General features: G+C 34.4%; 1 protein-coding gene across 3 annotated transcripts in view; it reads left to right on the top strand.

The window, feature by feature from the left end:
• The window catches only part of LOC145985462 (PRKC apoptosis WT1 regulator protein-like), a 38,841-nt gene extending 22,523 nt beyond the window's left edge, over positions 1-16,318 (top strand). For all 3 annotated transcript variants that reach the window (XM_083119534.1, XM_083119532.1, XM_083119533.1), the window contains 2 exons: positions 5,155-5,317; positions 7,303-16,318. In XM_083119534.1, the coding sequence (XP_082975660.1) occupies positions 5,155-5,317; positions 7,303-7,497 (358 nt within the window). In that variant the 3' untranslated portion in view covers positions 7,498-16,318. The remainder of the gene's footprint in view (positions 1-5,154; positions 5,318-7,302) is intronic.
• The last annotated feature ends 313 nt before the right edge of the window (positions 16,319-16,631 follow it).

Genomic DNA, 16,631 nt, shown 5'->3' with positions numbered 1-16,631 from the left:
TGGGTGCGGACACCGAGTAAAAACAAAGGGACTCACTACTTCGTTCCCCCTTGAACCCGTTCTGTGAATTTGAGTCCTTCGTTTGCGACCCGTTCAGAAGCAACCTGATGAACTAGTTCATTTGCTCGTTGTCGTAGTTTTTACATTGCAGAGATGTGTTACACCCGAGAAATTAGTGATTTTATGCAGTATCAGTGATGTCAATTTTCGAATATACGTACACTGGTCACACGTTGGTGTTAGGTTAGGAATGTTGGTTTCATGCCGGTAGTAATTTTACGTATTGTTCGCGTGTAGAATGAAATTATGCTGAAAAGTGGTGAAAATGAGCCCAAGTTCCTTTTGTTTTATTACGATTTCATCATGCTACAAATGCAACTTTTACATGGTTCGATTTTGATGTATGTCTGTTAACACATACTCCAGAGTTTTAGCGATTACTTAAGATTTTGTTAATATATGCTTTTGTGGTTAGGTTAGGAATGTCAGGTTTGGTTGTCTTAGAATTAAAATAAAGACCCTGAATGCACTCTACTAAGGTTCCGATTTATTTCTACATTCATTCCCACTAGGTTATGATACTTACTGTAGCTTGTCAACCGGAGAATACCTTGTCCATGGGAAGCGTTTATGATTGAGTAAGGTCATTTTGAGTCCTCCTCCGTTGCCGAGCGGGTTAGGCTTTCTCTCGTCTTGAGATCGTTTGCTATGGGATGGCGTAGGTTCCAATCCAGCTCTGGTCGGAATTTATTCGGCCTACATATAGGGCCAGTGGCAACCCACTATCATGAGGAAATTGGGGAGCTCCGAGTGAGTGAGCGTAATCCGGTCGCGAAGTACTACAACGGCTGGGGGTCGGTTGGGCTGACCACCCGTCCCCCTAGTCTGGCTGCAGATCTCCACGCCCCCTTGGTGGCTCGCGTGGGAGGGAGGCCAGCAGTCGGTAGGTAAGCTTTGGCCCGATATTGGGTTGTTGCGCTATTGGATTATTTTAAGGTCATTTTGAAGGTTTTTTTCAACATAAATAACTTTTTCGAATCCAAATAGTGCTCATGATTTTAAGGAAGGTTCAAATTTCGTGTCACAATGATTGCCAAAATTCTATGATAATTAGTTTTCCTGCTAGGAAAATGTGAAAAAAAAAATCATAAAACATTCGGAACTGTTACCTTTTAAAAGACAGATTTCGATGTTTTCCGTAATATAAAATTGGTACCAGCATGTGGAAAACTCAAATAATGGAGATATTTGATTCCAAAGTATGGCCCGCGTATATATTTTTTTTAGGTGTATGGTTGGTCACCGGCCCCATTCAAGTTCTGAATTTCCATAATATATGTAGCCTACTATTTTCAATAAATTAAAAAATATAATCATTAAACTTATTGCATATTTTCTAAATGTACATGACCTAATTTTCTGTTGTTTCTCATTTGTATTGATGTAGGCTAATTGAGGTTGTATACAGGTTACATTGTAAAGCTTTGATAAATGCCACATTTTTTTATTGATTTTTTTACACCACTTAAATTGTAATGACTGAAAATTGGGAAGTACAATAGTTATTTATTTTTTCATTGAATAGCATTATATTAATCACTCGGTAAATTTTCAGCTAATAACTGTGTATATTCATATTCATAATAATTAACGTGCCTGCATATTTAATTGAAAAACATGAGGTTCAAAAGCAAATATCATGACGACAAACATGTCTGGAAAAAATTTATTTCTGGTATGGAAAACCTGGAAAAGTCAGGGAATTTCATAATCAAAAAATCGTAGCTACCCTGTCTCGGTGTTTAAGGTTTATTCTTGTTTGAAACACATGGTAGGAAGTATCACATTTTCTATTGTGTGTAACTAACTAGTGTATAATTTAAATTGGTAAAACCAAGTTGTGAACAGTAAATAGAAGTACAGTTCAGACTGCTTTATACGTAACTCAGCTCTGCGTAATTCTGTTTTATATGTAAATTACTGTCGGTTCCAGAAAAATATTATTTAAAAACTTGTTAATTAAACCCTATTTGTACGTAATGCATTTATTCGTAATTCTGTGTTACACGTACTAATATTCATGAAATACAGTTCATTTTAACACTGTTAAGCCTTGCTTCCATGTTAATAAAACATTAAAATACTGACCAAGGCAGAATTTATAATATAAAAATATATACGCTAAAAAGGTAACGTTTCCATCCTCTAGCAGGGTCTTTTTCAGACGAGTATTCACAATAGAATTAATATTGTGAATATTTTTATACTATAAATTTTGCCTTGGTCAGTATTTTAATGTTGTACAGTTGATTTGTATGTAACCAAGCTACAACAATGTCACAGAAGTATGCCTTTCTTGTCGTTACAAAAACAAGGTGAGTTTCAAATAGGAAACAGGATAAGCAGGCACATGATACTAAGAGGTAACAGAGGAGAAAGATTACGGGAAGTGGACACTAATCCACATAAAACTAAAACTGAAATAGCTGGAGATTTAGGCATTGCTTATACCACACTTTGCAGTCATTAGTAAAAGGAATGCTATTTTAGACAAATTTTAAAATTTGTTAGTAAATCAACAAAATGCAGCCGTCGACAAGAGGGAAGATATGCAGATTTGGAAAAAGCCCTTCTTACCTGGTTTCAGCAAAAACTTGCTGAAAAAATTCTAGGTTACTAAAAGTATAGTGTCGACTAGTTTTTCAGTACCAAGGTGTTCACTAATAAAGTGGTAAATGTAATGTATTTATGATTCAAACTTTTAGATTCGTTAATTTACCACTTTACTGTAGATACAATTAGAGTATTTTAATAATATGACATGGTATCTAAATCCGATTTGTAAGTAATTCTCAGTTATACGTATTATTTTCCCTTCACTTGACATACGTATAACTCAGGTTCAACTGTACTTCAATGCAATTATTATACTTTCCATTTACTTTTCTTTTACAATTATATTTCAGTCTCTCTTATACTCGGTTAAAATCACAAGAATATCACATTAAACAGTCGGAAAGTAATGAACATTTATGATCATTTCATAATTGGATCACAAATAGTGTGTCTAAATGAAGCTATACGTATATTTATTTTTATCCTGTAATATAAAAGTTGACCTGATGGCATATGTTTATGCAGGTATCATACAAATAAGCAGCATTGTCTGTGCCATCTTTTCATATTCATGTAAACCATGCAATATTCTTTTGAGACATTTTTTCCAACATGGGATGTGTTTGCAAGTATAGCGTGTCCACGCTAGAGGGATCGAGAAATAAATGCTCGCCATTTAAAACCAGATAAGGATATTGCTGTATTTTTCATATGACAGGAAAGGGAAACTCTCCAAGATTGTGCAACACTGTTTTCAGACAGCTACACGGTCACGCATGCATGTCAATAGCTTTTGTCTCGAAAGGAAGCCAGGTGCCATGCAGTAGCGCTTGTGACTCCCCAAATGCTAGAGAACACTTGGCGGGAAGTTGAATACCGTTTAGATATGTGCAGAGCCACCAAAGGTGCACATATCGAGTTGCATTGAACATCATCTGAAACTCGGTGAGTTTTGTATCAAGTAAAAGTAAAAGTTTATGTTACCAATACATTCTGTTCACTGGAAATTATCACTTATTTCTCGATCCCTCTAGCGTGGACACCCTGTATATAACATTTATCAGGTAACCAAAAAGAGTTCCTGTGGTTGTTTTAGAAGAGAGCAGCAATGAATTGTGTTGTACTAAGTTGCTGCGTCATGACTTGCAAACAGCTGTTAGTCAATTGGTGCACTCCTATGTGATGTGCCCTGTTCTTAAAATATTTGTCAAATTGAATGTAGTTTATGCTTGCCGACTACGTGAATTTCAAAAGCTACAGAAGCATCAAGAAAAAGCATGCGACCTTTTGAGAAGATGCACTGTTCGGAAAAACATGGCAGCTGAGCAAATGGGTTCCAGTTGTGTTATTAGCTGAAACTAAGCTTGAGAGGAAATTCACGTGTTCCTCTCTTTTATCACATGAATCAAATGGAACATTTTCAGTTTGCTTACTTTGAGATGAAAGTGAATCTTATACTATTAAACAAAGTCCTGCACCGTAGCCATGCAGTCTGAGGGATCATGCTTTGGTCTCAGGCTATGGAATGTGCACAGGTTTGAGTCACCAGGGGGAAACCTTACAATGTTTCCTGAGATTTTGGCCTGTGTGTAGGACCGGTGGCCACCCACCGTCGTGAGGAAATTGGGGAGCTAGGAATGAGTAGTGTAACCTGGTTATGAAAACCTACAATGACGAGTGTGGGTTCATCATGTTAACCACACTTCACCCCATAACTGGTTGAATGATCACCCAACTCTGCTGAGGCATGTGGGAGTGAGGTCGGAGTCGGCAGGTAGGCCTTGCCCCGCAAGGGCTGTTGCAACATACGTTATTTATTATTATTATTAAACAAAACATATATCACCACTCTCTACTGCCATACCAAGTGATTAAACTATTAATAGTCCCCACATGGTCCAAACTGCACTCTTCAAAGACACTGCTGCATCCCCAAAAACTTCTACTTTGTATATTATGGACTGTAGACAAGCTTGTCCACCACAAGGTTAGCATAACTTCAAAAAAATCTTTTTTCACCCCAGACAACCATATGATAGATAATCCTTAAACAAAAGAAATTGAAGAAGAATTGTTTCACATTTTGTTCTGAAAGTAAAAAAAAATATATAAAAGAGTAGTTTATAAACTTGTATCATGTTGGAAAAGATATTGTAGAATATGAAGGTAATTATTTATGTGAATTAACCTTTTTGTGTCACTTCCTACTCTTGTTTTTGATTACATATAAACAGTTGTGGCGATTGGGTCCCAAAAGACAGTACATTTTCCTTCGTAGATAAGATTTAGCATTTAGCATAGTGCAGGGGCAAAAGTGGCGAAAACTGGGGAGGCAACTGCCCCCCCTCGCCCCCCAAATCGCCACCACTGCATATGAAAGAAAAACTCTTTTTGTTATCTGATATTATTAAAATTGAATTTAGTCTTCATTTTTCTTGTTTGGTTCTCTGTATGTCAGCATGCGTATGTCCATTGGTCATTAATTGGTTTTGCCTGAAACACCACAATCATGTTTTGTAAACTTAGTTTTGTTTTCAGTCCATCAGATCTAGAAGCAGACGATGAAGACAACCAGGAATTCGATAGCTTGAACCAATCAGATTCCACAGTGAGCAGCTTGGTCCATCAGTCTGAGTCCATGTGTCGAGGAAGAGCTCCCAACGGCAGGCCAGGAACACCGACTGGAGAAAACCTTGACGAGGTAAGTCTTCTTTTGTTATCTTCTTTGTTATTACTTTACAGAACTGTTCATGCATGTTAGTACAGTCTATTGCTAAGGATGCAACCTTATCACAAAAGGACACAGAATGCAATTTGAGCAGTTCTCCTGAGGCTCATGTCATGGAAATGTAAACATATCACTAGATCAATATTGATAATAAACAATATTTATCTACATGTTTCAGGTGTAAGTTGTAAAAAAAATGTTCTAAATATGTATAGGTGAGACTGGCCATACAGGTAAGGGGAGAATTTTGAAACACGTATGTGATATAAGACATGACTAGAGTTCCCGTCACAAAAACTGTCCAGTCAAGGACATGCCACCCACCTACAGTGTTGCCAGTAAGTAACAATTTCAACTTTCAATAATAATTCCAAAAAAAATGTTAGAAAATAGTACTTAACGTAAAGAACATTGAAATTTCCTTGTTTTTAATTCAATTTGACGTGGCTATGAAGCGATCTTGCTAGTCAAGAAGGAACCTGATGAAGGAAACAGTTAATTCCTGAAACGTTGTTCGGAAATAATACATACTAACTAATCGTAAGTAAAATAAGTTTAGTATTTTTTAAATATATATATTTTTTAAATATCTTTTAAGAATACATATTATTCTGTAATTGTGAGTAATTCGCACACCCACAAGATATGAGATCATATTTAAATTACATGAACTGAAATTATTTAAACAGTCATTCAATATTACAATTTTTAAAGATTGGGATTATGTACATTTCTATCTTTTTGTTTCTTTTATAAAAGAGAAAATTAATTTACAATTTGTGGTCATTAGTGAATTTAAAGCAGGTTAGTAAATACATAACAATTGAACATCGTTTCCTTTGACACATGAAAATTCCCTAATAACAAGTTTATGTTTTACAGTTTCTTCCTAATGTTTAATGGTTACGCTTTTGACATGGGCATAACAAAATGAATAGTGAGTTTATTCGATTAGAGTACCGGGGAATTCAACGAAAACTGTCCCTACTCCATGTAAATAACAAATGAATTAATATGAAAATTATTATTGATTTTAGTTGCATTAAGGTTTAGATATTTGTGAATGCATATAATTTACACATTTCACCATTAAAATTTTCATATTGATGCAGGTGCGACTTACTCACGTAGTATAAATTATCAGTACAATATAAAAAGAAAAACTCTTTTATAAAATACCTAAAAGTACTTACGTTGGTGAGTGTATGATTATTTCCGTGAAACTACATTTCGGGATGTAACTACTCCCTTCATCAGGTAGATAGGCTATGCCAATTTAATTATACCATTGGCTGCGTCAAACATGGATCAAGAGGTATGGTAAAAATGGATAAAAAGGTTAAAATGTGATTTAAGGCAGCTGAACATATGTAGGTGCCGTATTCCTACCATTACATTGGAATCCTAATGTAGGAATAGGGCACCTACATATGTTCAGCTGCCTTAAATCACATTTTAACCTTTTTATCCATTTTTACCATACCTCTTGATCCATGTTTGACGCAGCCAATGGTATAATTAAATTGGCATAGCCTATCTACCTGATGAAGGGAGTAGTTACGTCCCGAAATGTAGTTTCACGGAAATAATCATACACTCACCAACGTAAGTACTTTTAGGTATTTTATAAAAGAGTCTTTCTTTTTATATTGTACTGATAATTTTCACCATTAAAAGTTGCTCGCATCCGCAGACTATATGAATTTCAAATTTGCTACATTTTTAAAGCATCACACACACTTTAGTTATGCTTTTCATGCATTCAGCCTATGCCATCCATCATACTCAAGTTTTTTTTAAAAATATTTTAGCGGACACCACAAAGTAATCCATAATTCTATTAAATCAGTTCATTTGAATATTTTAATCCATGCTCATGTCTAGAAGCATAATTTTTGTGCATAAAATGTCACACCGTAGTGGTGGAATGCCCTTTCTGTTGATTGTTGAACTTCCAGCTGCTAGAGCGTGCCCAAGAGGAGAACCGTCGGTTGCTTTCCCTGCTGGAGGAGAGGGACCACAAGATCGTGGCGCTGGAGAACAAGATCTCGCAGATGCAGAGGGACATGATGCTGGCAGGTTCCGAGAGGGAGAAGCTGAAGGAGGATAACGCGGCTCTCATCAGAGCGATGGCTTCCTTGGCCACTAAGTAATTCTCATTGTACGTATTGTTTGCTGAACAAAACATGGCCAAAAAAAGAAACGAATATGTAAACTAACTACTCCACTATTATAAAAAAGTTGTGTTTATGTTGGGAACAAAGGTGCTGTGACTATTGTGCTATACATATTTATATGCATGCATACATGCACATATGTTGTGGGTATGTGGTTGTGATTATTTATCGTCTTGTAGTATTTTAAGTTTTCTTTATAGCCGCAGCTGTGAAGAAATAATTCGTAGGTGTCGTGTGATTTTTGAAAAGATGAAAACTAAAGTTTGCCAAGCAAGTAACCAATAATTTGCTCAATCAATTCCAAAGTACTTGTACTATTAGATGTGGCACTTCTTTCAGTGTTATTTAGAGAAGTTTTTCTATTATGACCTGTCTGCATGTATTGTTTGGAATTCAGGATTCGCCAGTTTTGGTGATGTTTTAGTTGGAAGACAAGGAATCAAATATTACAGAGTAAATCACTGAATGAATCATGGAAAGGTTTGAAGAGAAGAAAAGTAAAGCATGAACCCTAATCTACTTCTTAGCCTCGATATTTTAATGTACTCTGAAATATATTATGGCTGAGCCAATACTCTCACCAATACTTGACTATTAATAATTAAAAGTTGTTCGAAATGTTGATTAATATTTGTGTGTAAGTATTCCATTCCCAATTATATTCATCAATATACCAAGATTTTTGCTTTAAAATATTCAAGAATTACAGAATGTTATCAAAAAATTAAGTTTTTCACAAAAAAAAAAAGCTGGTGAAGAATTTCATAATTTACAGGAAAATTAAACTCTGCGAAAGTGTCATGCAACATTTTTGCAGAGCTTGTGAAAGTCCAAAATATCGGAAAAGTATCGGCTGGCATCGGTAAATAAATTCCAACCGATACTTTCCAATACAGATACCACTGGTATTACCCAATACATATGCATTGGCATCAGTATCAGCTCAGCCCTAAAATATATGCATTTGGAAACATTGCAGCATTGCTTCATTTTTGCATGCAAGGGGGCTAGTCAGTCATCTATCATGAAAGATGCTTTTGCGGTTGTTGATGAAATACAATTGGGAAATTTGTTTTGAGTAGAAAAAATGTATTTTTATTAGTATTAGTCATTAGTTCAGCTGTTTCAATTGTGTATTCCTCTGTTATTTAAAACAAAATTTGTTACTCTCAAATCAAATATTTTACAGTTAGCATACAAAATAATATTTGTGTGAATTAAATTTAATAATACATACAATTGAGTTGAAATGAACCATACGATTATTATTTACGTATAATGTGTAGGGAGTGGACTTTAAGGGGTTAGAAAACTGAAAAATATTTATTTTGTTATGTTCTAAAAACAGCAGAAATATGTGGCTAAAAGTCGTAAATATTTCATTCAAAATTCTGTTAAACAAATAAATAGCTACTTGCCAGTGACAGCAGGAAGTTAGTTACGTATTGCATTCTGTCTGTTGATTACGATGAACAGCGAAGCACATTTTCAAATTTTCCTTTGAAAATGCACATTGAGTATCTCTGAACAATATCTTGTATTGTGAAAACCACCTTTCCACATCACATGTAGTCGGACGTGCACATTAAGTGCACAATTACACCATCAATTTTATCTACTTGTCCGGGGCTCGGTAATCAAGGTGTCCCAGGTTCAATACCTGGTGGAAGCCCGTAGTGGTTCAGATCTCACTTTAAACTGTAGGTCAGTAATACAGCACCATTGTTGCGTAGGCACTGTAGAGACTGGTATGTTTGGGAGTCCCAAATAGGATAGTAATTTACTAATTTACAACATATTTTGTCTATTTTATGCATTTACACAAATAATCTGGGGACTTTATTTTGTCTGGAAAAAAATGCACATTTTATGTTCTTCTGACTGTAAATATGTGCTGAAAATAAAATTATGCATTTTTATGGGAAATAAGACTGCACATTACATTGCAGCCACATGGTTGGCACTGCTACCGAGTACTGCCGACTTCCGAAGAAACCAAATACGTTTTTACCAAAAAATCCACTCCCTAGTAACAAGTAACTTGTCACTAGACCCTCTATAATGTATACATCCAATTAGTGTCTGCAAGTAATAGATCGGATGACATCTTAGAGGTAAAATATATAGAACAGATAAAGATGTTCAAAGCACAGCACAAAATCCTTCAGGTATTACAATTCTCAATTTTGTTGTAACCTTTAGTATATGGTAATTATTTCTGATGTATATGGTATGTGTTGTAAAGCTTCAGTTTGTATGTTGACGAGTATATGGAAGTATAATGAGATGTGTTGGTGGTAAGGATTTTTCATAGATGGAGGAAGGGCAGGGTTAAAGTGTGATGTGGATAAGGAGTTTTTCCCGTTGAATGGATATAGTGAGATTTGGGGTTCACTTAATCGTGGGGCACATGTCAGTGGTTTGGATTCCACTTTTAACTGTAGATCCAGTCCTCATCAACATATCTATGCATAAAATGGACTAACACTTATTTTAATTTTAAAATATGTAGTGATATGTGATAAGAACAAGAGCAAAATTATCAAGCAGAAGTTCACTAAAAATGTAAATTTTCACCTAGTTGAACAGCAAAGGTTCATGAACCTGGCAATATTATGTCCCCAAATTTTAAACAGTTCGTTGAGGGTAGGAAAAGAGGAATGTCAGTTATAATAAATACTACATCTGAAAGGCATAACAGGCTTCCCTCACCTATGTTCATGCACCTAAACCAACAAAGGTTCCTATTTGCAACTTTATTTCCTACAGCTTGCTGTGACAGTTTCGGCTTATTGTCTTAATTTTTAGCTGCAGACTAAAAAAAGTTGGAATTAGTGAAAAGGGAGATTAACACTTGGTGAGAGTGAGATGTGGATGTGTATCATTGCTATTTAATCAACAATATCCCAACCTATGTTAGACTAATTATCCTCCTTTGTACAAGAATTGTGATTCAGATTCACAGGTTTCTTATAAATCGGCATTAATTTATTTGTTTTCTCAAATCTAATGTCAATATTACCCAGTAATCACGATAATTAAATGCGTATCTTGTGTGGTCTGCTGGAATAGAAAAATAATTATTTTCACCCTCACTTTATAACACTGAAAATGGAAGAAAAGCTGTTCTAGACGGACTCATGCTTTTTGCTTAGGCTTCTACCCTTCAGTCCTCTCAGTTGCAGTAGTGAGATTCCATTTCAGCAGAAGAAAAAATGGGTGTATTTGTGTTCAGTAGATATTACTAAATTATCACATTTATATATTGTAAGAGAACAACACTGATATGAATTGGTGTTATTAAATTAAGTATGCTGAGGTTCTCTGGTATTTTTATAAATAGGAAATCCTTTAGTTACATTTACAATCTACACAATGAATAAGCAGGTGCTAATTCAATATGTTCCATGATCCAATGTAATAAATATGGTGTATTGATTATGCCGGTGGCGCACTTGTAAGTAAATTATGGACAAAGTGTTGCCGCTGCACTTATTTTCATCTAACTTCTCATTGTTCGTGAGTAAGTGCATGCATTAGGGATGAATTACATTCCAGTGAAAAATGGGAAATTAAATATTTGCCCTAAAAAATAATTCTGAAGTGGAGCTTTCTTTTCCTGATCACTGAATGCTACTTTGAAAAAGTATATGAACCACATAAATGCTATTATTCAGCATTCATGTTCACATTGTACTGTTTGTATGTATTTGCTTGAAGTGGAAAATGCTAACTGGGAGGGGGTATTGGTTATTTTCTTAAATTAAAAAGAAAAGATTGGTATTAGTGTTCCTTTTCTTCCACTTTGGCTAATTTCAATAATGAGGATGAGCGATGATATGATGAAGTTGATGAAGGGACACTCACAAAGAACACCCTGGTGTGTAGCATGTTTTGCTAACCACAGAGGCCTGATTTTCTTATCTTTAACAGTAACTATAATAATAATAATGCAGACCCCTCACAAGAAAATAAAACTTTCTTGTGCCCCCCCCCCCCCCACACACACACACCTACATAGAATGAGAAGGAAACAGGAAACACTCACCAGACATTGGGAATGTTTAAATTTTTGCAACCCCATCTTTAGGTATTGGTAAATAGTATGTATGTGTGTGTGTACCACATATATACACAGTAGAACCCTGATTTTACTTTTCGAAATTTTACATTTTCCCACTTCATACATTCAATTGTCTGTCCCAAACAAGCCATACGTTAAACTTTCATTCAGTTTTACATTTCCTGCATTTTAAGTTTTGCATCCGGATTCCCTGAAAACCATGTGTGTGTTTTCATGTGTTCATTACATGTTTCCAGCTGTAGATATGGCACCCTCAAAACCAAAAGTTTAATTAATATTAAAACCAAAAATTTAATTCACACACTGGTGAACACTTACATGCCAGACTGGTGAAATCCTTGGCAATACTGATAATTGCAGTAAGTGTGACTAATGTCTCATTCGTAATATGTCATCTATATGTTTGTTATTTGTTCCCCTTCAAACACACACGCATGCAAAACGGTTCTGCCAAAACTGAAATCATAGAGTCTCATGATAGATATCTGATAGATAGATATCAAGGGATGTTTATCAGAATGCCTTGGTGGAGGAAAATGAAAGTATGTGCAGTTTTTGGTCATCATTGCTTATCTGACAGGAGTGTAAACATCAGAAGTACCTCATTGTATTAAATATGAAAAACTGTCGTTTATATGAATTTTCTTAATGTTGTGCCATTGCTCCTTTATCAGGTATATTGTGAAGGTTGTGTAGGGTATGATTTGAATGAGAAATTTAATTTTTAAAGTAAATTTCAAAATAATTTAAATCTTAACTTGGAGTGGAAATTTGGTTGACCTAAACTCTACACGAAACAACTAATGGCATGTGGAGGATACATTAGAATTTACTAAAATTGAACCACAATTATCACATAACTTTTTAGTAAGTTATAAAATTGTGTTGTTCATTTTATGAATGTAGATGTAAGTACATATGTCTGATGTAAAGAATTAATATGTAATTAATTTATTTTTGTAAAGACTGAGGAAAATGTAACAATGACCTCCATGGTTGTATTGAATAGAATGATGTAACTTGTAAATTTACTGCAATTTTTTTTAGTGGCTAATTATCAATATGTGCTATGTAGAGAATTGTAGTTCTTTTTATCCAAGTTGAATGCTTAATAATTACCTGGTGAAACTTATTATTATTATTAATAGTAGAATTAGTGTAGCAAGTGTGTAGAAAGCTTTAGCAGTAAAATGTTGAATGTTCGTTATTTTCAATTGAATTGGAGATGACTTTTAGCAACACTGACATTCAGAATTTTCTACCAAGTTTCAGCCTGGAATTGAATTATTTTCAAAGCTTCTGTAGGTTAGTATTAATGCATGAAGAGAGAATTATATGTAACTTCCTACTTACATGCATTGCAACAGATTGTACTTAATTCTTTCATTAATGTTTGTGTTCCTATTATTATTAATTTGTTATTAAAGTTTGCTATAGTAGTTTGTGCCAGCAGGTGTATTGAATTTTATGGGGCATTATTCTTTTACTACTTTATTCCAGTTGGTTCACATGGAAGCAGCTTCTAATCATTTTCAAAATGTAACAAATATGAAGAAAGTGATGCCACTAATTTGATTGTATTTTTATATATTTTTTCATGCTATTTTGTGTTCTGTATTTTAAGATTAGCTACTATTCTTTGTGTTTTGTGGCAGCTCCATTTTGTACAGTTTTTGTTATAATTTGTACGCTCTTATGTAGTGAACTATTTTTATTATTCATAACTAGGTAAGTATCTTTGTTGTACTGTGATCACGTATGGAAAATATTTTGTTCGTAATGTTTCACCCTTTCCTCAAAAAAAGATAGGTAGAGAGATAGAAATATGCGATAGAAATTAAATTTATAACACTTGGAATGCAATACAATATATTAAGGAAAGGATTATTTCCAATGTATATTTATGAAAACATGAAGAAGAGCAACATTTTTTTGCTATAAGCTAGTAAAGTTATTAATTAATTGTGAGAAACATCAGTGTGGGAGTGAACTTCCCCAACTACAGTAGGCTGTAGTGGGAATGGGGGAGACTGGCATTGCTGTTCATTTTCAATCATTATTGTGGTCTCTGTGCAATACAACATAGGATGTTGTCTCCATCATTTTCAGTGTTAAATGTCGAAGCAACACCAAGAAATTGGCATAATCGTCTGAATTTGTGGCAGATATTTTCATGACATTAGCTATGACAGTTTTTGCGAGAGAGAGAGAGAGAAAACCAGTTGCCTGGGTGCATGCTACTCATTTTGAAACCAGTAACAATAGTTGTGAATATTTACACTGAAGTGGCAGTGTGTAGCAATTTTCCTGTGAAGAACCAGAATGATTAATTCACTTCCTGAATTAATGCATGTAAGGAATATGTAAAAACTTGATTTGCTAAATCAAGATATATATATATTAATAATATAATTTACATATAATTAATGTATAATATGTAAATTCATATAAATATCAGATCAGTAAATTATTCATAATTTTACCAATAAAGCTAAGTCAATTCTGAAAGAGTACCAATTAATCTACCCTACTAGGGCCTTCCCGATGGCACAGTGGTAGCATCGTTGCCTTGTAATCAAGGGGTCCCGGGTTTGATACATGGTGGAGGCACATAGTGGTTCGGATCCCACTTTAAACTGTAGGTCCAGTCCCAATTAGCCTTACTGTGCATAAAGTGGACTTAAAACACCAACTCAATACAATACAATTTAAGTTTTCTGATGTTTTTAAGATGGCAAATGACTCTTACATTAAGTTCAATTGGTCCTTTTGCTTGGGTAAAATAAGTTAGTACATGCCAAAACTGGACCTTTTTAACTTCTACTTAAAGTACATTCAGAGGCGAGGCATCCGGTCATCATTACATATTAATGTTAGAGTTTTCAGTTGAACGTAAGGGGTGCTCCTTCAGGCACCGCCCCTGCTGTAGACAGACATATATAATATGTAAATACCACAAGGGGAAATGTGCGATTCATATGCCATGTTTTTGTAGTGGATGTTTAAGTTTTCATATCTCTGTTTCTCCATCCTTTCCATTAGCAAATGTTTTTTACAAATTGAGCTTGCTCTATTCCATTACTCATACATGAGGGACAAGGACGTATTTAAGGGATGGGGCTCCAGTGGGTCCCGACTTCCCCACCCCCAATCATCTCTCTACATATTCATGTAATAATAGCAATACAATAATAATTTACATATTTAATTAATGTTTAATTTTAATTAAATATATTTATTTTCATTATATTATTATTATTATTATTATTATTATTATTGAGACACTTGGTCAGACCCCCCCTCCCCCCAAATGTATTTCTAGATATGTGCCTGATGAGGGATGCCATTATACTCCGAATCAAACAAATTAATGAGTGCATCATAACCTTTGACAGCAATGCCAGAGAAGAAGAATATTTGTGAGATACATTTGCAGTCCACATGTTGTCAGTTTGACTAATATAAATGACAGTTTCATCGAATGACTGGTTTTGCCTTTAAAAAAAATGTGTAGAAGAGAAATATGCACAATAAATGAAAACAAATAAGAGTTAATAGATCCTCTGATGTTCTGTTGTATTGCTTTCCTTTATTCCAAGGCCTTCAAAGTTTGTTTGCTTCAGTAATTGAATAGTTCTCATGCTTTGATGAGATGTCACAATGTATTTAGTTGTAGAGAGGAATTCTGTACAAAAGCTCTGAGGAAAGCGGTGAATAGAATGATCTGGGTCTTTCATTGTAGAGTAAATACTGACACAGCTTTCTAAAGTTTTACTCTGTGAGGTGGATCCGAAGGATTTGTAATTGTTATGGTATGTGATAACTGAACATATTTGTATATATTGAAGAAAAAGTTCAACAATGAAATTCTAAGGCCAAGGAAAATTGTAAAGTTATCAACTTCTACAACAAAGGTTGACACCAAAAATAATGCAGGTTAAAGTACTATTGTTAAGAGTTTAAATTGTATGTGTTATTTAATTTTACATAGTGTGATGTTGAAGGTTTGCACAAGTCGTATAACATGTACAAGAAATTGAGTAGCTGCAACTTATATGTCAGTTCTATATAAGGATTGTGATCCCATTCTGTTATTTCCATCGATCAATATTTTTGGTGACATTTGAACGAGTATTCTATCTATATTGTAGACTCAGAGTTGAAAGTAACTTCTAGTTATTGTAAATAATAGAGAAAACAGTTTCATTGTTGCACTGGCAGCTTGTTGTAACACAAATAAGCCCTATCAGATACTCTATTTTGGTCTCAGCATGTGATCAAGTGAGCGTGTGCATGTGTTAATGGAGTGAATGCTGTGTGTAGAGTTGAACAAGACAAGTTTATATCAAAGTAATAGTATACAGAATGTGTTAGTTGAGATTAGGTATGCCCTCTTAGCACATATATAAATGTACATGTTCAGTAAATTGGATTTTTAATTATGTAACATTCTTGTACAGAGGATGTTAATATGATGTAAACAATTAAACATTGACCTGTAAAACTGGTAGTGGGTATGATAAGCAAAAGTCCAGTATGCATTGAACGTTTCATGTAATGAAACAGCAAGGAGATGTAATTTTAGCTTAAAACAAATCAATATATTTTATGTTTCATGTTATCTAAAACTTTTAGTGTTCTTCATCTAAAACATATTGTAAGCAAACAACTGTATTATTTTTCTCTAAAAAAATTAAAAAGTACAAAAATGTATGAAGTTAGTTTAAAATTATGCCAGTAACTTCATTCAAGCTATTAGAAACAGTAAAACACTTGACATTTCAATATCCCCTCCCTTATTTTGGAAGTATGCCGTGAGTATCTCGTTGAAGGCATTCGTGGCAACAAGCAATACTGTTGCCGTTAATCTTGTTTCAAAGAACCCTTTATTGACTTGAGTCTTGTAAGAGGCACATTAAAAAGATACATACAACACTTTTTATTACATGCGACCGTTTCTCGACATAAACCTTCTACCGATCAGAGACTCCATATGAATGAAGGAAAATCACATATATCAGGGGTA

Source organism: Lepisma saccharinum, chromosome 3 (genome assembly GCF_977018435.1).
Source record: "Lepisma saccharinum chromosome 3, izLepSacc3.1, whole genome shotgun sequence".
Taxonomy (NCBI): Eukaryota; Metazoa; Arthropoda; class Insecta; order Zygentoma; family Lepismatidae; genus Lepisma; species Lepisma saccharinum.
The sequence above is the reverse complement of the archived record's forward strand: the minus strand, read 5'-3'. Positions and strand labels throughout refer to the sequence as shown.